The sequence below is a fragment of the Hyalella azteca genome, unplaced genomic scaffold, assembly GCF_000764305.2.
Source record: "Hyalella azteca isolate HAZT.00-mixed unplaced genomic scaffold, Hazt_2.0.2 contig2133, whole genome shotgun sequence".
In the NCBI taxonomy this organism is placed as follows: Eukaryota; Metazoa; Arthropoda; class Malacostraca; order Amphipoda; family Hyalellidae; genus Hyalella; species Hyalella azteca.
The window spans coordinates 79629-102554 of record NW_025932419.1 but is presented as its reverse complement, the minus strand read 5'-3'; the positions used below and the strand labels follow the sequence as shown (position 1 = coordinate 102554).

General features: G+C 36.7%; 2 protein-coding genes across 2 annotated transcripts; one reads left to right on the top strand and one right to left on the bottom strand.

Annotated features, from left to right (window-relative positions):
* Positions 1-3567: 3567 nt before the first annotated feature.
* On the top strand, positions 3568-7485 carry LOC125179458. Its single transcript, XM_047885367.1, has 3 exons — positions 3568-3865; positions 4319-4471; positions 6316-7485. Exons 1-3 carry the CDS (start codon positions 3568-3570, stop codon positions 6735-6737), a joined length of 873 nt encoding a protein of 290 aa, XP_047741323.1. The 3' UTR covers positions 6738-7485.
* A 2647-nt stretch (positions 7486-10132) lies between these two features.
* Positions 10133-21995, bottom strand: LOC108681991 (telomere zinc finger-associated protein-like). The gene is made up of 5 exons (XM_047885361.1): positions 21741-21995; positions 21337-21458; positions 20357-20491; positions 18120-19088; positions 10133-10261 (listed from the first exon to the last, which is right to left on the bottom strand). Exons 1-5 carry the CDS (start codon positions 21865-21867, stop codon positions 10133-10135), a joined length of 1482 nt encoding a protein of 493 aa, XP_047741317.1. The 5' UTR covers positions 21868-21995.
* Positions 21996-22926: the final 931 nt, after the last annotated feature.

Sequence of the window (22926 nt, the reverse complement as noted above, 5' to 3'; positions counted from 1 at the left end):
CCGGTCACATAAGAGATCACTTTGGCGAGTCCTCGCCGAAGATTCACTGACGACACGCCCCCTTTTTCATTTCCGTTCGCTTTGCCCTTACCCATTAGTGCCGTGACCGGAATTTTAGATTATGTAGGTAGAGGTTGACACTCATAATATGCACATTACACCCATAACTCGCTTACGTCATCTGGGTACATCGACACAGCGCTCATACGTCACTGTAATAGTAATTACGATGTTAGCGTTGAATGGGCTGAATTGGGTCTGTCACTGATTAACGACATCACAAAATTTTTATTTAAAGCTGCCTTCGGTCTCGAACCGACAACTCACTGCTCCAGTCTCAATCGCCAGGCAACCTCGCATATTTTGACCGGAACTATAGCATGAAGCTGTTATAGAACACACAACTCAAGAGTCAGTGCTCCCATTTTGGTGCTCGGAACTGTAACAAATGGGCCTACTGCCGAGTCAGTCCACACAAATCTGTTAAACTCTATCGATGTTACATAATAACTTGAAGGAAAAGTGTAGAAGTCAGTACACGATTATTATTATGTATATACGAATAATCAAAATGTACACACCTGCTAACACATGTTCGATAATAAATGTACACCTACTGACATATGTTCGATTACAAATTTACAATTGCTGACACATGATCGATTACAAATGTACACCTGCTGACACATGCTCGATTACATATATACATCTGCTGATACTTATTCGATTACAAAAGTACACCATCTGATATTTTACAGATGTACATCTGATGACATAAGTTCGATTACAAAAGTACACCTGCTGACATTTATCCCAGGCCAAACAATTCCGATGCGCTAAAAACTTCGTAATCTGGCTCTATTTTTGCACAGTTGCTGCGGCTCAGAACATTTTGGCCCTGAGCTTCTGCAAGCCAGAAAAATCTGTGGGCAATTTTGTGGCTGAATTGGTATCATAAAAACTTTCAAGCTGCTGAGTGGTTCAGCGAGAAAAGTTTTCAGCTCAGTTTGTTTTGATAGCCGAGCAAATGGCGAAGCTCGTGAGGCAAGGTAAAAAAGCTCGTAATGACAAGGTAAAATAACTCGCAATGGCAATGTAAAATAGCTCGTAATGGCAAGATAAACTAGCTAGCAATGACAGGGTAAAATAGCTAGTAATGGCAAGGTAAAATAGCTAACAATGGCATTGTAAAATTGCTCGTAATGGCATTGTAAAATAGCTCGTAGTGGCAGGGTAAAATAGCTCGTAATGGCAAGGTAAAATAGCTAGCAATGGCGAAGTAAAATAGCTCGTAATGGCAAGATAAAATAGCTCGTAATGGCAAAGTAAAATAGCTTCTAAAGGCAAGGTTAAATAGCTCGTAATGGCAAGGTAAAAAACTTATAATGATCTTTTTCTGCAACGCAACTGAACGAGATATGAATGCATGTACTTGGATAAATTTCGTACGAGTAATTGAATGCTCAAAAGATTCAGTGTTTGGAAATTATTTTTTTATCTCAAAATGAAGAAATTTACAATCAAACCACAAATGTATTGCAATTTTTTCATTGCATTGAGTCCACAAATGTAATACATTATTTTCATTGCTCATCCAAGTTTTGTTATATTTCGGATATGCGTAGTAAAAATCAATGCGCAAAAATCACATTTAAGGTACATGTAATAGAATACGAATTCTTTGTTATAAATAATTTATAAACGAGTTCGAAAATTTCCTTCATCAGTGTCGAAATAATAATAATAATTTATATGAGTTGGCTTGATTAATTAATTATTTCATGGTTTGAGCGTTACATTATGCTCAAGATATAAATTAAGTATAAAAATGGAAATTAGTACGAAACATCTCCACGAATAAATAAATGTTCGAAAAAATGCGAAAGAAAGGATTATTGTGAACCAAGTTTTTGCAGTTCCAAACGAAAACAAGAGATTAAACTATTAAAATTGCAGTTTAAATATTAAAATATTTAATAATAAATATTTAATATTACACAATATTAAAATATTTAAACTGCAAGAGATTAAACTATTAAAATTCATGAACGTGAGTTTATTTATTTTGTTACATCAGGAAGAAAATATTTTTCCAAAAAATAAAAATGTGTGGTAATTCGTTTTAGTAAATTTGAATAATTTCTAATGTCTAACTTTAGCCATAAATCGGCAATAAAAACGTGTGAATTAACAGGCAACCTGAATCTGAAGCCTTCATAATCATTAAAGTCGTGTTGATTATTCATGAACCCAATACACACAATGCATCAAAAAATATTCCGTAATATCGGAAACACGAAATATTGTATTTGTACCACGTACTAAACCTCGATAAACCTTCTCCGATATCGTTATTCGAGGCGACCCGAAAAATTACCTCTATTTTATCCTTTGTTTGACGGCCCCAACGAAAACTTTTACCGAGAAAGTTACGTACTAACGAAAGAGTTGTCAGCTGAAGCATCACTGTCAACCCGAGGAATTACCCCTACTTATCCTCAGTTTGATAGCCCCCAGCAAAAACTTTTACTGAAAAAGTTTCGTACTAACGAAAACGTGTTCAGCTGAAGCCTCACTGGCGGCTAAAAGATTATTGCATTTTGTACACGGTGGAATTGAGGAGGCGATAGTCACGCTTTAGGCCCCGCGGTTGGTAGTGTAGAGTTTGATGGAGTAGAGGGAGTATATTCTAGTGTTGAAAGTTGGAATGTTTGAATTATTTTGTTGTGATTATTGTGGTATAATCTAGCGTAGTCTTACATGTTGTAGAGTTATGATTTTACACGTTATGATTTTGGCGTGAGAGTTATGCTATAATCTGGTGTTACATCTTATAGAGTAAAAATGATTCTGATGTAGAAGATGTGGTATAATATAGCATTAAAATTTATGGAGTTGGAGTAATTTAAATTAGAATAGATGACATAATTTTGCATTACATATTATAATATTGGAATGGTTTTGACATAGAATTGGTGCTTCAATCTAGCATTACAAGTTATAACGTTGGAAACATTTTTATGTAAAGTGAGTCTAGTCACATTGTTCATTAGAATCAAGTCAACCAAGGCAGCAGTTATCCCAGAACGGTGTTTCCTTTGTTCAGTTTAGGGTTCAGTAAGTGGTGTATAGTCATTAATTAATTAGATAAAATGTTTTGCTGTATTTGATATGTTAATTAGCATTCTGAAATAATTTATAAATAATTTCGACAAGAAGAATTTTTAATCCCCAATATTCGATCATCGTTAATCGTCGTCAGAACAGGAATACTTCACTACAAAGTTTGTAAAGACTTTCAATATAATCCGATTTGAAACACGCTTGATGCTTACACAAATATTTGCTTCAACCAACATGAAGATTTGAACTTGGTCATCAATAACAATACATTATTAAATGGGTGAACCGACAAAAAAGAACAGGGCTGTCCTACGCGTAACGGCGTTGGCGAAAGGCATGACTGTCTTGCTTACCATGTCATTGCAAAAGGTAATCGCTGCCTTGCATGCCACGGTGTTGACGACAGGCATAGCTGCCTTACATGCCATGGCGTTTATGAAGAGCATGGCTGCTACCTTGCATGCCATGGCTTTGATGAAGGGCATGGCTGTCTTGCATGCCGCGGCGTTGATGAAAGGCATGACTGATTTGTATGCCACGACCTTGATGAAGAGCATGACTACCTTGCATGCCACAACGATGGTCATCATACTGAGCTTCGGATTCCTCCACCTTGCTGCAGGAACAGCATCTCTGCTCGTCGACACGGCACACGTGTCGAACTACAGCGACTTCCTCTCCATGCGATACAAGATGGTGAACCCTGAGAGTGTGATGGACGTGGTGGAGGTGCTGCGAGCGTGTGAGTGATTACTTTTGTAACTAAGGGGTGGGAAATTATGACAAATTCTGTGACATTATTAATCCACACTGTTGCGGGTGTATGAATGTTCCTAATGGCAGTGGAAGGGGAAGTGATATTTCTGAAATAACGATATACTGAGGTATAGAGATAATATATTTGTAATAAGTAGAACATGTAAGTTATCTCTATAATATAGAGTGAAAAGAAGTAGTTTTCAAATTAACAGGCTTTGAATTTTATTTTTCTCGACACCAGTTAATTTTGTCATAATTATACCAGTCAGTGACCGGAGAGAAACGTATTTCTATGTTCTTCTGATATTGCGAAACAAATAAAGTTGTTGTTTCTCAGTTCTTCGCTGTTTTAGACTTATTTACTTGCAGAAACTAACTTTGTGGAGCGCGAGGTACACTCCTGATTTTAATCCCAGTTACATTCCTCCGGACACAGGCGAGTGTCGACATTTGTGCCAGGCCTCAGGCTGCCAGGCCTTCAGCGTTCGTTCCCTTGGCTACGATCGATTCGAGTGCTCGGTGACCAACGTCAGCATCTACATCACCTGGCCCCACCCTGAACGCAACTCTGTCTACTACATCCGCCGGGGTAAGATATTATCTACAGCACATCTTCCCCTTAAAACGTGACTTCTGCTGCATTCTCCATGTTTAAGTATTTAAACAACATAACGGACAATAAAGGAATATGCTTGTCGCAACTATACGGATGCAGAGTAATAATACTGAAGTTGAGTCGCCTAACCATAAGTCGAGGGCGATAGGAAAGCAAAAGGCGATATTCCTTTAATCGTTTATTTTCCCCTTTCCCAAAGTAGAAATCGTGCACATTAAGAACTCAATTAGAAATAGTTCAAATAACATCAATTGAAAATGAAAATCAGATATCAAATTATTAGCTAAAAAAGTTCAAATTAACATGTTCACATTTCTGCGCCAATGAAAAATTAATTATAAATTTGAAAACGCCTTTCAACACAATTGAATCTAAAAGAGTGAGCGCTCAACAGCCCAGTCAATAATTCTCGAGTTCAAAAGTCGTTTTGCAGAGCCTAGACATCAAGACGTTCAGAATAAATCTAGGACATTGGTCAACGTGAGCCGAAACATTTTTAAAGCTAACATCAGCAGAATAAGGCAAAACTAAGCACAATAAGTGGTAAGCATCGTGATAACTAGCACCTTAGGTTAATTCAAAAGCAAATGCCCTGAAGGCAGATTAATTTTCTTAAGATAGGCTACCAAATTGTAATCTCAGGTGCTATACTGGCCTGCGGTAGCGTCTACAATTAGACATGAAATTACACCCTGGCTAGGCATTTATTACTCACTTCTTTGACGACTTCGCTTTGGACAAACAAATAATAAAAAATGCTTTGAACAAACTGAATTATATTCTATCCGACAATACCTGCGAGAGAACGAAAGGTTGTCATACATTATAAATAAAAATAGCAAGAAAAGCAATTTAACAAATTCTGGTATCCTTCAATTTTACTGAATGATTATTTAACTGAAAATTCGAACATAATTCATACTAGCTATTCAGACTGGATCTATCTGACTAATACATATTGAATTCTGATCTACTACACATTATCTGCTTCATTGGCACTGACCACTTGAATGATTCAATCAAGGAGATTCAAACTTCTCTTAGAGAAACATGAGTCAGTATGTTAAAAAGAAACATGACATAGCTAAATTAAATGGCGAGTTACTTAAACCCTAATCGTTAAATAAGCCATTTTGAAATCATTAATTACAGCAGGTCAATCTGCTTCAGGCACTCAGATAACTAATTTCCACACTTTACCCTGGCAGGCCCAGACAAAGTTTAGATTTCCAGTTTGAAGATGGCGGTCACAGTCACCCACAAGCTTTCTAATTAAACACGACACAGGTTAGCTAATCACACAAAAATAAATGTTCTCGCTTCTACTGGATATCAGCTACAAATGTTTTAATTGTAATTTGTATGGTTTTACGGCAATAACAATTTCATCACAAAATATAGGCACGAATTTTAAGTGGCTGCAGCGTTCTCCAGCGCAAGGATGCGCCCCCAGTTCAAATCGGTTCCGTTACCAACTTCCCGGGAAATTCTCTGAGTTAACGAGAAGTTTTCCTTTTTCGTATCCTTTGCGTTAATATTTATTTTATAAACGCGACAATGCTTGCCTAACACATTTTCATCGGAGGAGGTATTTGAAACAGCTTGTGTTTTGAAGAGTAGTTATGCTTAACAAATACCTAGCTACTGTGGGCCACTTAGTCAGACGATAATAACCTAATAGTTGTACGCTCCTCTGCGGTCTGTGTGCTTGTGAGGAAGTTATTTCGGTACTGATAGGAGTATTAGACATTGAAGACAATAAGGACTCGACGTCAGATGCTAAAAACGAACTCTGCTAACATGCTCTCCATCAACAGATTCACGGGACCATCTCGGAGTAGATAACCTGGTATACCGACGACTCGATTCTCTCGTCCCTGATTTCAACGCGACTAAAGAAGCTTGCAAGAACGTTACTGGTTTCCGAATGGTGGCCGTTAGGTTCAAAGAGCAAATGCCCATCATGTTAGAACTTTGCCTAGGGGCGAAACCATGGTCTGCATCGAATTGTGCTGAAAGTAAATGGTTTTTCTTCGTGGACATGGTTAAAGTGAATGGCCAACCGATGATCGAAGGAAGCATTCACGTGAATGACACTAATTTGAATCTCGAAGACATTCAAATCGATCACGACAATGATCACATCTTCATCTACGCTTACGACAAACTCCAAGACGATGTTTTCACACAGTCCTTCTTTCCCGTCTGCCAGGCTAACCCTTTCGGCGTCAACTGGTAGGACAACAGCCAATTGATATCCACATCCATTGCTCCTTTAGAGTTTTAGCTTAAAATTTTTCGTCTTTGGATTTCATTATGATCGTCATGACTCTCCTCTTGATGACCTCCCTGGCAGAGAGATCATCAAGAGATTATTTTGATTGATGCCTGGTTTGCTTTAGCCCAAATTTTAATGTGATTAGTTCAACTTCCCCTTGATGATTCTGGCCTAGAACAGTGTGAAACGAACTATCAAATTAACGAAATGTGTTGAAGCGATGAATACCAGGCTGAAATAAAAGACTATACGTTCGAATCTTCACTCCACTAATTCCTGACTTAAAACTAAAACCATAGTTTCATGCTCCACTTGAATGGCTTTTACCGTGCATCACCTGTATTCATTAAAAAATGAATGATCACAGGAAATGGCACCTCTTCAGTTATCCCTTTTATCTTCGACTATTCACTTAAAGTCGCCATTTCTTGAATTCACCATTTCTTGAAGTCACCATTTATGTTTTTCAGGTAGGTATATTCAAGCACTCTATCGAGATTTTACAAGCGGATAAAATATATCAATTTTTATACAAGAAATTTGCTCACTAGGCCTACGCAGAAACTCACCAAAGAAATCTATCCATCGTGAAACTGGTCAATTTTATTTCTGTTTTGTGCGTGAATTTCGTGATAGCTCACATTCACCGAGGTGAACTAAACCTCTTCACAGATTCTGAAACTTCCACACAATATTTACAAACTTTGAAATTTTGTCACAATTTTCTTCAATTAAAGTAAAATATAACTACAATGTTTTTTCCTGCGGGAAGTTACGATAACTAGTGCTTCTCTATAAAAAATAGTAAACATCGTTTTGATTTTTGAAATCTTAAGATCTCAAATAGATATTTATTGTTCCAATTACTATTAAATTCTTGTATATTTTGATTAAATATTTGCAAATCGTTGGGAAACACAACAACAGTTCTGTGGCCGTACTTTCAGAAATAGTTACGAGTTTGTAACTACTTCAGCCAATCACTGACGGTTTTTCAAGCGAAACCTACCAATCACCGACGAAAAATCGGCTGTTACGTGCATTTATGGCGCTACGTGAACTAAAGTCGCTACGTGTACTTATGCCGCTACGTGTACTTATTATGTCGCTAATTGTGCTTAAGCATATTTCGATAGTACGGCCCCCGACAGTTATCAGCGCAATAAAAGGCTATGTACAATCTGCTTAGTGTTAACTCATAAACCTACCTGTTTAAATGAAAAGTGATGCAGTCAAAGCGATGCATGAGAGGAAGCGAAGTGTTCAGTCTCAATCTCGTCAGGGCGCCATAGGCGGAGAATAAACTCGTTTCTCTCAGAGAAATTAGAAAGTCGTTGTCCAAACAGCAATGCACTTTTGCCCTCGTGTAGGTCATCCTGATTCAATTTGGCCCGCAAAAGGACGTAACAGTGCTACGTCGGCATCTATTCGTACTTCAGGTAATAAATATATTTATTTGTAAATAAAATATATTTATTTATTTATATTTTAATATAAATATTTTTATTATTATTATATTTATATGATTTATTTATTTCCTATCATATGATGCTCAAAATGTAAATCTTGCTGTATAGAAGAGTACTAATGATGGCTCACAAATATCATGATCTGAGATATCAGTTATCAGTTATGTACACTTCGCTTCCTCTCATGCATCGCTTTGACTTTCATTAAAGGAAAGGTTAATGAGTTAACACTGAGCAGATTGTGCAACTAAACTAAAAAAAACAGCGTTGGAACACATCCATGCGACAACATTTCTTCTCGCTTCGAGTCACCGACATGTGAAACAGCCTCCCTGATAGCATCGTTGACGCTCCGAGTATGAACGCCTTCAATAATAGATTACAGACCAGGAAAAAAATTCCAATAGAAATTACAGACCAGGCAATAAGTCCAGCAGCTATCTCAATCAATCGTCAGTTATGGAAAGACCGGATCCCTTGTGAATCAAGTCACGAAAAGTACAAGAATCGGCAACCGGCCATGGGCCTATTCCTTCAGTGCCGACATTTCTATTCTATTCCATTCTGCAGTAGCGACCAGCTTGCGCGAGGTTAGGTTGGCCACAGCCCTTCAACTGAGAATTGGATTGGCCAGACGGATACCAGCACTGCGAAGCCCCGTATAAACTAGCGTGATGTCCCTTTTAATATTGATTGGATATGAATCAGCTTCGACTGCTCCAAATCCAATAGTCACTCAAAGTCTATAAACTTTTCGACATGCTCAAGAGCTGTGATCCTTAAACCTATACCGTCGTATGTCACTCTCCGGAAACACAACTTTCAACTTAGATCATACGTAAACTATTGAGTGTAGCAACCTGAGGACGTTTGTACGCAATAGAGAACATTTTAAAGTTGTCGTATGTGGCGGCAACCTTCAGTGCAAGTCAAAGCGTTCACTGGAACGTATCCTATTTGGGAAGTAGGTTTGTGACAATATTGCTCCAGTTACTAATGTCAGGCGGTAGAAGGTGAAATAAAAGATTGATGCAATGCTAGAATTTGATCGTGCTATTCCGTATTAACAAGGCACGCTGCAATTTCTGACGTGGCTTTACAAAATGAGGATGAGGCTAAATATCATTCGTAGTAAAGCCTGAGTGCTTTAAATGCCAAAAACTTGCGGGAGCAACTTGAAATACGATAAAATATTGTTACATATTTTCGTTGTACCTGAAGTTTGATAAATAATTGTTGTAGATGTTAATAACACTTAGGAATACACCAGAGAAAATACATTGTCTATTCTATTGTAATGCTACATTCATATAAAGAAATAATTCTTCAATTTTTTGTATGCTTCGATTTACAACTCAGTCGAAAATGTCAGGGATGGGTCACGTAAAAAATTAATACAATGTAAATAAGAGTAAATAACAATGAGGTAAGTAGTACATTCATAAATTTTAAGCGGAATGAATTAAAAAAAAACCATAGAGAAGCTGGTTTAGCTCTCTAAAGATGGTTCGGTTTTCTAAGGGAAGATCGAGCGGCACTCTAGAGAAGCTGGTGCAGCCATCTAGAGAAGCTGGTGCAGCCATCTAGAGAAGCTGGTGTTGCACTCTGGAGAAGCTGGTGCAGCCATCTTGTGAAGCTGGTGCAGCCATTTTGAGAAGCTGGTGCAGCCATCTTGAGAAGCTGGTGCAGCCATCTTGAGAAGCTGGTGCTGCCATATAGAGACGCTGGTGCAGCCATCTTGAGAAGCTGGTTCTGCCATCTAGACACGCTGGTGTCGCTCTGTAGAGAAGCTGGTGCAGCCATCTTGAGAAGCTGGTGCAGCCATCTAGAGACGCTGGTGTCGCTCTGTAGAGAAGCTGGTGCGGCTTCCTAAGAGAAGCTGGAGCGTCACTCTATATCAGTGTGTGTCTCTTCATAGAGGCTGACGCGCCCCAATAGATGAGCTGGTGCAGCTCTCGTGAAGTGCGCATCTCCAGTGAGGCTGTTGCGGGTCTTTGAACCCATCAACATTTGGACCTATCAACATATCAAGTAGGGAATATTTTAAAATAAAAAATTTATCATGAGTTTGATTGACGTTTGTAATTTTTTTTAATTTGCATTATTGATAAGTAAATGCATCAAAATATCACCAATAAGTAATTACCAGTAATACAACTTGGCTGTGAAGGCGGCATCTGCCAGCAGTCTGCATTTAAATTACATAACTTCTGATCCGAATCAAAATCCCCAACATGAGAGGATGCATGCAAGGTGGGTGATGCCTCCTCCATCTCTGCTGGAGTCCCATAGTGCTGTAGAATGCTTCTGGAAAGCATAATATAAGTTCATAGGCTTTAAAATATTTTATGTAAATAGTATTGGGCTCATAGTTGTCAGAATAACAGGTTTATTTTCAGTTTAGCTAAAAATGAACCATGGTTTCAGACGCGGAAATTATGCCAATTAATATTCATTGCCAATAATGCCTTAGGAACTGGTTATTATCCAGTAAATCCCCATAAATAACAGACTGGAAGCCTAGTTAAGAACTCAACATTTACATCTTATTAAGATCTGATATTGTCTTTTACTGCTCTTTGATGTTCTTTTTTTTTATCTACAAAGCTTACAAGCTAGAATAGACATAGAAAGTCACAAGTTAATACAATTGAAAGCACAGAACACAATTAGAACCTAAATTTACAAGTAATAGGGCATAAAAACCTATCTATTCACAATTTCAAGGGGATAGGAGCTCACAGCTGAATTTAAACTGGGCCTAAGCTTAAAAATGTACAATGATTCTAAGATACGCTAGGCCATGGGCCTATGTCTTCAACGCCGACACTTCTATTCTATTCTATTCTAAATAGTTCATGAGTATTTCAAGAATTCTGGCTAACTTTTTTAATAATTTAATTGAATTAATTTTTATGCACAACAGCAAAAGAAAAAACTATAAATGAGTAGCAATTTTTTGGTGCAAGATTTGAGCTAAAGCAAAAAATTTGAAGGGCAAATTGTACCTGTTCCGTAGGGTATAAACAATAATTAAATTTCAATTTTTTCTCAATTTCTGCATGAACGGTCAGAGTAAAGAGATGCTAGAAATTATTGTTGTTCTTGTTATAGGAATAAAGTACATTCAACTAAACCAGAATCTTGATGGAAAAAGTAGGAAATATTTTAAAACAAAAATTTTATCATGAGTTTGATTGACGTTTGTAATTTTTTTAATTTGCATTATTTATTAGTAAATGAATCCAAATATTACCAATAAGTAATTACCAGTAACACAACTTGGCTGTGAAGGCTGCATCTGCCAGCAGTCTGCATTTAAATTACATAACTTCTGATCCGAACCAAAATCCTCAACATCAGAGGATGCATGCAAGGTGGGTGACACCTCCTCCATCTCTGCTGGAGTCCTGTAGAATACTTCTGGAAAGCATAATAAAATTTCATATATTTTAATATGAACATATTTCCAGTAAATAGTAGTATTAGTATAGTATAGTAGGTACTATCTTTGGCATTGAAGAATTATCAAGAATAGGCCTGGATAGGCCTGTTGCCAATTCTTGTATTTTTCTTGACTAGACTGACCTTTTGATCAAATCTTTTCAATGGACGATAGATTTAAAATCGCTTCTAGATTTCAGTTGTTCCATAGTATTGGGCTCACAGTCATCAGAATAACAGGTTTATTTTCAGTTTAGCCAATAATGAAACATGGGCTCAGATGTGGAAATTATAACAATTAATATTCATTGCAAAAAATGCCTTGGAAACTAGTTATTATTCAGTAAATCTTCATAAATGATAGACTGGAAGCCTAGTTGAGAACTCAACATTTACATCTTATTAATATCTGGTATTGTCTTTCACAGCTCCTTGATGTTCTTTCTTTCATCTACAAAGATTACAAGCTGATTTATCACTTACAATTGATAGGTAAACCAGTCCCATTTTACAGATATAAACCCATCACGGCCATATCATCACATTTACTTCACCTTTTTACCAAAACCCAACTCAACTGGACCTAACATAACAGTCATTGGCTGCAGGAAGGTGGAGAGATGGGGTAAGTGAGGAGGCAGGGCTTTGATAGGTATATATTCGTAGAATGGATCATGAATCAATGTTCAGGTATCATCTCTTCAGGCCATGGCCTTGGCTACAGCTTCAAGGGCTGGTATAAATGTGCATTAACTTATGTGTTGTTATAGCCAACTGTGAAGGTCAGACGTCTTCAACAATATAGGTTGAAGAAGCCAAATTCATGGCTCCAGAGATGTTGAAGAGGGATTTTAGCAGATGCCATTACGCTCCTTCAAAGATAGTAATCCATGATCAATATCACAGAGAATGATTGATAGACTCAGTGCTCATTAAGGTGTAACCTGGTGCACTGCCAGGTAGAACAAACTTGTACGCTTAAAGTGAGGATTTATTCTTGGAGTACATGTTACAGAAATTGGTAAATTACTTAGGGATCTGTTTATTTAAGTATTTCTTTTTATCTGTTAGAAGATTAGTCATAACTTTCTATAACTTGATTATTGATACACACACATATAAGTAAAAATATTCATGTTTAGGATTACATCATCAAATTCAAGTAAAACTTGGAAGGGTCAAGGGTGGAAACATAGGTGGAACTCTTCTGAGAAACAAAATTGAATGCTGGTGCCAAGCAAGAAGTTATTTATAATTTCAGAAACTTGGTCCACAGTGGGAATAGGTATGGTATACAGTGGTTATAATAAGTTTAATGCTGGCTCAGTTCCAGTTGTACCATGATTTTAACAACTACCTATGTAGTACATAATTTGTTCAAAAGCTGATTCGTGGCTCCAAAAATGGCAGGAGAGTTTTAGTAACAACTCAAGAAGTATATATCTCTATATCTGTTTCCAGACAAACCTCGGCAAGTGAGTTCTAAATAAATTTTGGACTAAATTGATTTTCATCCTTGATATGGCATGTTGAGGTAAAATAGTATAAAACATTTGCAATATTAGGCTTTAAAGTTGCATGCAGGATTGCAGGTTGTTTGGCAGCTGGGCAGAGAAATTGAGCAATTCCAGCATTATTTTTATCCACTGCCAGCTTAGTCAGGAGGATGCATGCTTTTGAGGAATTTTAACCCTATTTTATTTGCAATGAAATTCATTTCACGATTGAATTGCAAACGCAACATATGAATTTTCTTGCGAACCTCGTCAATGGTGACATGTACACAAAAGTTTTTTAAAACTTCAACTATTTTTACCAGAGCTTGTTCTTTTGCATTTTGACTTTTACACTCCTTTGACTGAGCTCTCTACAGGCAGTCATGCTGTCTACAAAGATCAATTAGCCTCTCTACTAGAGAGTGAGTCGAAACAAGTGGGGCGTTAGTTGACATAGTGAAGGACCAGCGTATACAGACAACCTCGCTATATATATATACCACAGACAGCCGTCCACTGAGTGCGGCGCTTGTGTTGCATGAGGCAGGACGCCTGTGAATTGCTAGCTCGTCAAGCGCTTCGTTGCCCACAAGAATCGCACTAGAGGGGCGGTGAAGCACTTGACGTCAGTGTGTTGCCCCTAGTGTGAACGGGCCTTAATATTCAGAGCAAGATGTTATTGGCTGGTTACTGACGGATGGCTTAGTCCGCGGCTGATAGGTGGTCATCTATGCTAGTCGTTCCTTTCAGGGCTGATTTGTGCACAAATTTGGTGGTTCACGGCTGTGTTTCCAGCATTTGAATGAAGGTTTTGACTCGGATGATGAAATTGTCACTCTTTGAGCATTTTTTCAAAAGGCGGGTGTATGAATATATATTTAGTTATTTATGGTAACTTGACTGAATTGAAATAAATTGTTAGGTTATTAATTTTTTCATTTGAATAAACTGAATTTTAATTACAAAGAAAATATTTTGAGTAGTGACCACATTAAATAAATTCTTTGAGTGTGATTCAAACCTCCAATAGGCAAATTAAAAAAAAAATTACAAATAAATATTTCGTACAATACTTCTTACTTTATTGAACTGGTTTCTGAAATTTCAATTTCTGGATATTTCAATGCTTGCCCACTAAAGGTTATACATGATGAACAACAATTGTTACACGTGTTTGTGCTAACACCGGTAAAAAAATCAAGTGAATGTTATTAACATAACAGGAATATCGGCGTTGCAGATTAGGTCGAGTTGGCCTAGTGCCAATTATGATAATGCTCTCTTGACCGTCTCTTAGGTCTGGGGACTGGACTTTTTATCAGATCTCTCCAAAACTGACGATGAAGCCAAGCAGCTGCGACCAAACCAATTTGTGAGGTGGGACTTCTAGTCGAAACATATACTCTTGCATAGCTTCATCTTGTCGTTTCTTGAATGCGTTCATACTCAGAGCTTCAACAATGTCATCGTCTGTTCCACATATCGGTGACCTGAAGCAAGAAGAAAATTATGGCATTGATCAGTCGTGCTGCAGTTTATTAAGCCGAAAGCAGTGGCCTCTGGTGTTGCTCCTTGTTTCATATTTTAGTAATTCTACTGGAATCTTGAATAACCCATTAGTATACTTCAATGAAGTTGCTACGCAGACAATAACGTAGACCTGGAAGCTTCATAATCACTAATATTTCCGCTTAAGACTTACCCTTTAAGCCTGGAATTATCCTTGTTGAATCTACTCCTAACCGTCTCAAAGCAGTTAGTTAGTTTACTGGCCACAGGTTTACTAGGGCTTCAGCTATTTAGCTATCTCGCACATGGAGTCAAGATTTACATCACCAACGAGGTGGAAAGTCTCAATAATCAAAGGTTTCATAAATCAAAGATCTCGCACTACCCAACAACCAGTCAACCCGCTTGCACCACCTCTATGACGCGTCTCATAACTAATATACTAATAAAACACCCCAAGTGTGAATCACAGGGAAGACTTTTGATATTAATTTATAATAACTAATTATGTAACTATCAACTCAAACTAACAAACGAAATTGTAATCCAACCTTTATGTCTTCAGGTCTTTACGTTGTTTTCTTTACGTCCAACCTTTATGTCCAACCTTATACATATCCTGTTGTCACCGTAATAATCATCATCTTTAGCATAATAATTATGATCATCAGCAAATGAAACAAACGATATAATTAAATGAAATGTATTTTTCAATTATCATTCCAGTATACATGATGGACAAAACGTCAAGTCCGGCCAGCTGAGGCTGGAGGTGTTGACTGGTTTTGTTAAAAACTTAATCAGACTGTAATGAATCAAGATGGAGGTTACAGTCCAAAAATACCGTGAATGGAAATACATTTGACATTATTTAAGAACAAGATTTTCTGTAAATAAGCAAGATTTAAAAACGAATCACTTATTACAACACTTCTCTCTAACTTCACTTCTTGTTGTTCGTTTGTTTGTCTGCTACAAATCTTATATGGTAATCGATATTTAACACACTTCTACCTCTCAAATTGATCTGAAATTTCGCACAATTGCTTAAAGTTGGAGACAATGCATGAATCAATTGACAGAATGAATAATTTTATAAATTAGGAAATTTTTTTTTTCAATATTAAGAACAATTTTTAAATAATTTTGTCTGCTACAAATCTTATAATCAATATTTAACACACTTCTACCAGTCCAATCGATCTGAAATTTTGTACACTTGCATAAAATTGGAGACACTGCATGAATCAACTGACAGAATAAATAATTTTAAATTTAATTTTTTTTTCAATATTAAGAAAAATTTTAAAATAATTTTGTCTTCTACAAATCTTATAATCAATATTTAACACACTTCTGCCTGTCCAATCTATCTGCAAATTTTCACACTTGCATGAAATTGTAGACAATGCATGAATCAATTGACAGAATAAATTATTTTGAAACTAAAAAAATTTTTAAATAATTTTGTCTGCTACAAATCTTGTAATCAATATTTGACGCACTTCTACCTGTCCAATCGATATGAAATTTTGTACACTTGTTTAAAGTTGGAGACAATGCCTGATCCAATTGACAGAATAAATAATTTTAAAAATTAAAATTTTCTGTTTTTCAATATTAGGAAAAATTAAAAAATAATTTTGTTTGCTACAAATCTTATAATCAATATTTAACACATTTCTACCTATCCAATCAATCTGAAATTTTGCAAACTTGCATAAAGTCAGAGACAATGAATGATTTAGTTGACAGAATAAATAAATTTGAAATTTTTGAAAATTTTTATATATTACAAAATTTGAACACTACTTTTTTTAATATTTGAAAACAAAAATTAAAAATTATTGTCCATGTGTAACATCAGAGATACCGGATTCTTTAGAAGTGTTGTCTTTAAATATCAATTTTTAAATGCAAATTATTTTAAAACTTAAGGCAATATTATATCTACATTTATTGTTTTTTCTGAGAAATTAAACTCAGTAAAATCTCCCAAAAAGAGCATGAGACAAATGTTGTCGACAACAAAAGATATAAATTCCATTAACCATCTTGAGTTCCCAAGGTTACTGATTTACTGGTAATGTCAATCTCACCTTTAACAATACAAGAGCAGCAGTCAGAAACCTGTCAGTTAAGTCTATCCCTGAAAAATAGTTATTCCAGAAGCATGGGTGCCACTCTCACTACAGCACCGGCTGCCAGTTTCTCAAGAATTATTCAAGAAAAATACTCGCTGGTATTCCAATGAAGTGGCCCTGCGGCCTACACAAGACAGAGGCATTAGCTTCATAGTCATGTCGCTCCATGCAACTGCCGCCTTTGGGGACAATAAATAGCTGACCTCCTCATCCTTGGTGGCAGTGGGTGCCTGAGGTTGGGTACTAAGTATAACTCGATCTCGTTGTGATAGAAGATCATATGTTCTGCGCTTGATTCCTGTTTATAGCTCCGTCCATCCATTTGATTCAAGAAACGTTTTTATTAGGGTTGTCTGGATAGTAGATGTTTTTCAATAGTAGATGTAACAGTTGTCTGTAGAGTAGAGCGTTTTTGATACAAGTATAAACATACTTGGAAGACTTTTCCGGATGATTGCTTGCTGTTATAATAGAACCTTCCTGCAGTGCAAGCATAATCACGCTGAGAGCACTGGATTGACTTTTCCGTTTGATTGTGAAGAAATATATTTCAAAACTTCTTTCGTGACGCTAGCATGATCATACTCGGCAAATTAATTTTTTTTCTGTTGGATGCTTGCAAAGAAAATGTTGTTTCAACTTCCCTTTTGTTACACAAGCATAATTACACTCAGAGCACTGAAATGGTTTTTCTGTTGAATGCATGTGAAGAAAATGTATTTTCAACATCTCTTTTGTGACGCAAGCATACTCACATTCAGAGCACCGAATTGGCTTTGCTGTTGAATGCTTGTGAAGAAAATGAATTTTCAAACGCCCTTTTGAGGTGCAAGTATAATCACACTCGGAGCAATGAACTGGTTTTTCTGTTGAATGCTTGTGAAGAAAATGTTTTTTCAACATCTCTTTTGTGACGCAAGCATAATCACATTCAGAGCACTGAATTGGCTTTTCTGTTGAATGCTTGTGAAGAAAATGAATTTTCAAACCCCCTTTTGAGGTGCAAGTATAATCACACTCGGAGCAACGAACTGGTTTTTCTGTTGAATGCTTGTGAAGAAAATGTTGTTTCATATGCCCTTTTGTGACGCAAGCATAATCACACTCAGAGCACTGAATTGGTCTTTCTGTGGAATGATTTTGAAGAAAATGATTTTTCAAGTTCAATTTTGTGGTGCAAGTATAATCGCACTTTGAGCAACAAATTGATTTCTCAGTTGAATGCATGTGAATAAAATGTTTTTTCAACATCTCTTTTGTGACGCAAGCATAATCACACACAGAGCACTTATATGGCTTTTCTGTTGAATGCTTGACAAGAAAATGTCTTTTCAAATTCCCTTTGACGGTGCAGGCATAATTGCACTTGGAGCACTGAAATGGTTTTTCCGTTGAATGCTTGTGAAGATAATGTATTTTCAAGTCGTCTTTTGTGGTGCAGGCATAATCACACTCAGAGCACTGAACTGGCTTTTCTGTTGAATGTTTATAAAGAAAATGTCTTTTCAAGCTGCCTTTTGTAGTGCAAGCAAAATCACACTCACAGCATTGAAAAGGTTTCTCTGTTGAATGCTTCTGAAGAAAATGTTTTTTCAAGTCATATTTTGTGTTGCATGCATAATCACACTCCGAACACTGAACTGGCTTTTCTGTTGAATGTTTATAAAGAAAATGTCTTTTCAAGCTTCCCTTTGTAGTACAAGCAAAATCACACTCAGAGCAGCCGAACTTCTTCATTGTTGGCTGTTGAGAAAGGCCACACTTACGCAAGATTTGTTTGCAGCCATCAGCATATTTACAAGAGAATTTCTGTGAATTTCCCAGAGGATGCCTCAAGAGAATATGTTGTTTGGGTTCAGCTTTTGTGGCACACGAATTTAAACTGAAGTGACACTGGTTTTTGCTTCTGCAGAAGTGTTTGCAGGCTATATGCTTTTGCATTAATTTCTTTGTGGTACATGTATAATCACAGTCTTGGCACTGCAAAGAGTCTTTTATCGAATGCATAGCATTGATGTTCTGCTGCAGTCCACTCCCTGAACTAGAGGTGTAATCACAGTGAGAGAAGTGGTGGGGTCCTGAAGCAAGATGTTCTTGATGAGTTTGTTGCTGCAGTTGTCCCGCACCCGCAGGCACCAATCCACGCTGGGAACAACTAAGCCTCATGAGTTGCTCGGAGTTAGATGCCCCAGAGATGCCAGCGACATCAGCAGCGTCTCCTGATGCCGGTGCTGACCCACGAACTCCGCACTAGTAATAAAAACAGAGGAAAACAATCAACAATATTATTAACAGCCACATCAAACTGTTGACTCTTAACTTTTATTCTCCATAGAATCACTTATAAAGTGGTTACTGCATTTATTAGGCTGTAGGCCTGTCTCCAATTCTTAACATCGCAGAACATTCATAGCTTGTTGCCGTCTCAAACTCACAACTCACTGCTCCAATTCTGCTATACCTAACTGCCCGGCCTCCTCGCTGATTCTGACCAGAAACTGGCTCACAGAGCAAATCTGCATCTCTCTGCGCCAATCTTGGCGCTCTGAACTGTAACCACTTAGTTGTCTCAACCGAAATTAAAATTTTGACAAATATAAACACAAGAGACTTGAAATTTAACAGTCTATTCTGGTTCATGCAAGGTCCTCTCAGCATTAATTCCTATTCTGTGCAAATAAGTGAGTTACAATTACTTGGTCGCAACTTGAGCCATAGATTTGATATTTCAACCTTAAACATGAACAAAACAGAGACCGTATTACAAATTCTTACTCATGTGAAGGTAAATATATTGATTTCAGATACGTACATAAACTTTCAAATTTGAAAGCTAATTTCCAATAGGGCTGTGGGTTGACTAAAGTGTTGCAGTCCATTTGCAACAAGGCAGTACACATTTTTTTTATAGTTTGAAACAATATTCTCAGAATTACTGAGTTGAAAAAATATTCATATTGTGAAGTGGAATTTCACTGCTCTAATTCTCAATATTAAACTGATAATCAATTTTGTTTCCTCATTCCTAACAGCCTAATGCAACATGAAGTAGGGCTTTACCTGCTGTGTGTGCACTCAATATGTTAATGAAAATAGACCATGGACAACTTTAAGATAAAAGAACTACTGTTGCCTGGTGGGACACAAGAAAATTCATCTAGAACAGGTCCTCTTCCACATCATGTAGACTTTTTCCAATCTCCCATAGATATGATTACAAAAACATCAACAGAGTGAGGAAATTCAGCTTAATGTAATGGGCTCAAGCATATTCCAAAACTTCCTGCACTGTGTGAACTAGAGGTCCATTTCAAGGATGGAATCCATGCTTAGAGGATTGCCATCCATTTTTGCAGATTGAGTATCATTAGATTCCATTTGCACGATTACTAGTTAGAGAAAAATTACATTCATTCCACAAATCTTAACAGACAATTATCCACTTGCTTACATTATACCTAAATACCAACAATAAAACAAAATGTTGCTGATTCCAAGGAATTGGGAACTATATATACCTGATTCACTAACGGAGCAGAAATGTTCTGCGATGAGCTTGGGTGGTTGCTTTGTTCCTCAACTTGAGCTTCTGTCTTGCATGGCAAACAAGAGGAGAATGCAGGTGCATGGCTGAGATTTTCAGTTGAACAAGACTGTAGAGAAGTGGAGGACAATGTCATGTTGCTGGCAGTGATGTGTGTACTTTATGAGGAAGGATATGCTAAAGGAATCTGAATAAAATTCTCTGCAAGTTCCAACTTATATCAAAAGCTATTGAATAGGCAGAATCACAAATTTCTGGCTATGAAATGTCTTATCAAATCAATGCTTTTTGCATAAAACATATCACTCAACCATTTTAAAATTTAGAATGAATAAATAAGTTCAAGTGGCAATTTTAAAAGCAAGTGCACACTTTCAATTTTTGTTGCACCAAAATATGCATTCATAAACATGAAAGATTGTATAGTATTGTCTTGTAATTGTATTTTCTCATCATTTGGGTGGAAAATTATATATATTGACATTGTAGGAAGATGTTCTTGTTCTCCATAACTATTCCTTGCAATTTTCATTGATTCATTGACAAGCAGAGAAAAACCATTTAATGAAGAAAAGTTATGACAGTTCTGGTTGTAATTTCGCCTGCAAAGGTCATTACATTTCATTTTTACTTGGCTACAGGCAACAATAGTAAATATTAGTGAGTTGGTATTCAAAATGGCAAAAATAATGCAATTAGTTCTAAACAATATTTCTCATAACGTCTTGCCAATTACTAAATTGAGACATATGTGCCTGATCTCTAATAATAATTTCTTAATGCTGAAGACCTTATTAAGGAAAAAGATTCAACTCTTTATGCCTAACTTGTAAATGCTGAATAGATTTGAAATATGGTAATAGCATTCTGACAAATTTGCATGAAAATCTATGGTGGCAATGCTGCCATTTTAGTACTTTACAAAATATACATCAACATATTAACTCAATCTACCTCATTTCCATACAAGAATGGCTCTTCTTTGATGGATATGTCCTCAGTTTCATCATCAAGCTCTTTTTTGATGGAGATAGCAGAAACTTTGATGACTGGAGAAGGATCAACCATTTCCAAGGCTGGAAAATAAATACATAGACGTCCTTCTATCATCAAACTGTGGAACAAGATATTCAACAGTAAATACATATAACATTCACGCAACTAAGGAGTCATGCGAGCTTTACACAAAAAATTTCAGAGCACTCAGATGAGTGACTCACAAGGTGGTTTATTCTCACACTATCTTATCAAATATTGTATTTAAACTCCTAAGAAACTTAGAATTTAACTCAGATTTTTTTGTCTCTGATGTTTAAATTGATGAGGAACATGGAATTGAAATTAGGAACTTGGCTTACCTTCAGCCTTTACTTTGCCAGCACTAGATGCTTGAGAGAGTCTTGGCTCAGGGCGTTTGCCACTGCAGACGGCAGCATCTGAGAGTTGGTGCAGCATAACTCTGCATTCTTTGGTAATGTATGCCATCTTCTCACACGATGAAAATTTTAAATCACTGAGGTTTATTATTCTAGTTTATAAAATTGACAGCAATGATAATAACACTGTAGGAAATTTTAGAAAGTACAGTAGAGGCTCAAACAAATGTCCTAATTTAAACATTTGTAACATAATCAAAATGATCCACGCTACATTGGAACAATCATTTGTTTACTGTATCAATGATTTTTGATGCTCACATTTTGATGATCACTGCAGGTGAAATTTGGTCTACAAAAAATAAAAACTTTTCAAAATAGTTCTGTGCTGTTATGGTTCAGTTTGTTAACAAGATAAATGTTCCTTTTAGAGGAAGTGATTATGTAAAAGTATTAACAATACAAAAGCAACAAATAATTATTTATTGCCAAGGACCAAAGTACCAAACTGAAAAATGTGGCAGAAGCTAGAGGTGCATCAGACAAAAACACCTGTGAATCAAGCCTATTTCACCTGGACCTATGGCCCTTACCCTATTTCTTTAGCAAAAAATAAGAAAAACTTTCCAGTCCTCTTACCAACATTAACAAATATGTGATGCATGGCAGCTAGCTGATTTAAGGCCCAACTACTAAATATCTTTTCCAGGGTCACCACGTCTCAAATCAAATCCAGGCTGGAGACATAAGTACTGTGGCGAGGTTAGTGGCATTGATGATACAGGATCAGCTTCAGCCAACTAATTTCCAGCTATATGACTTGACTGAGATTATTAGCAGACACAATATTCATCATCAAGCAATTGATGGTTTTGCAACACTTGGAATGGAATTTTTGAAAATGATGGTAGTACAAGTCATGAGTGATGTGGATACAGTTTGAGATCTAAACTTAAAATTACTGCCAAAATGATTCCAGCATCTGGAATAATCCTGTAGGTTGCAAGGCGATAGCTGAAGACTTAATCTTGATAATGAAGGCCTCAGCTATTGCCAGTCTCAAAGCTTCAGGGCACTGCATAACTATGCTAGTGCAGGCCTCCTGTGTTGCTTGGGTGATGGTCTCATTGTGAGCCTCCTTTGTGTGGTTATAAGGTCCTCCAGATTG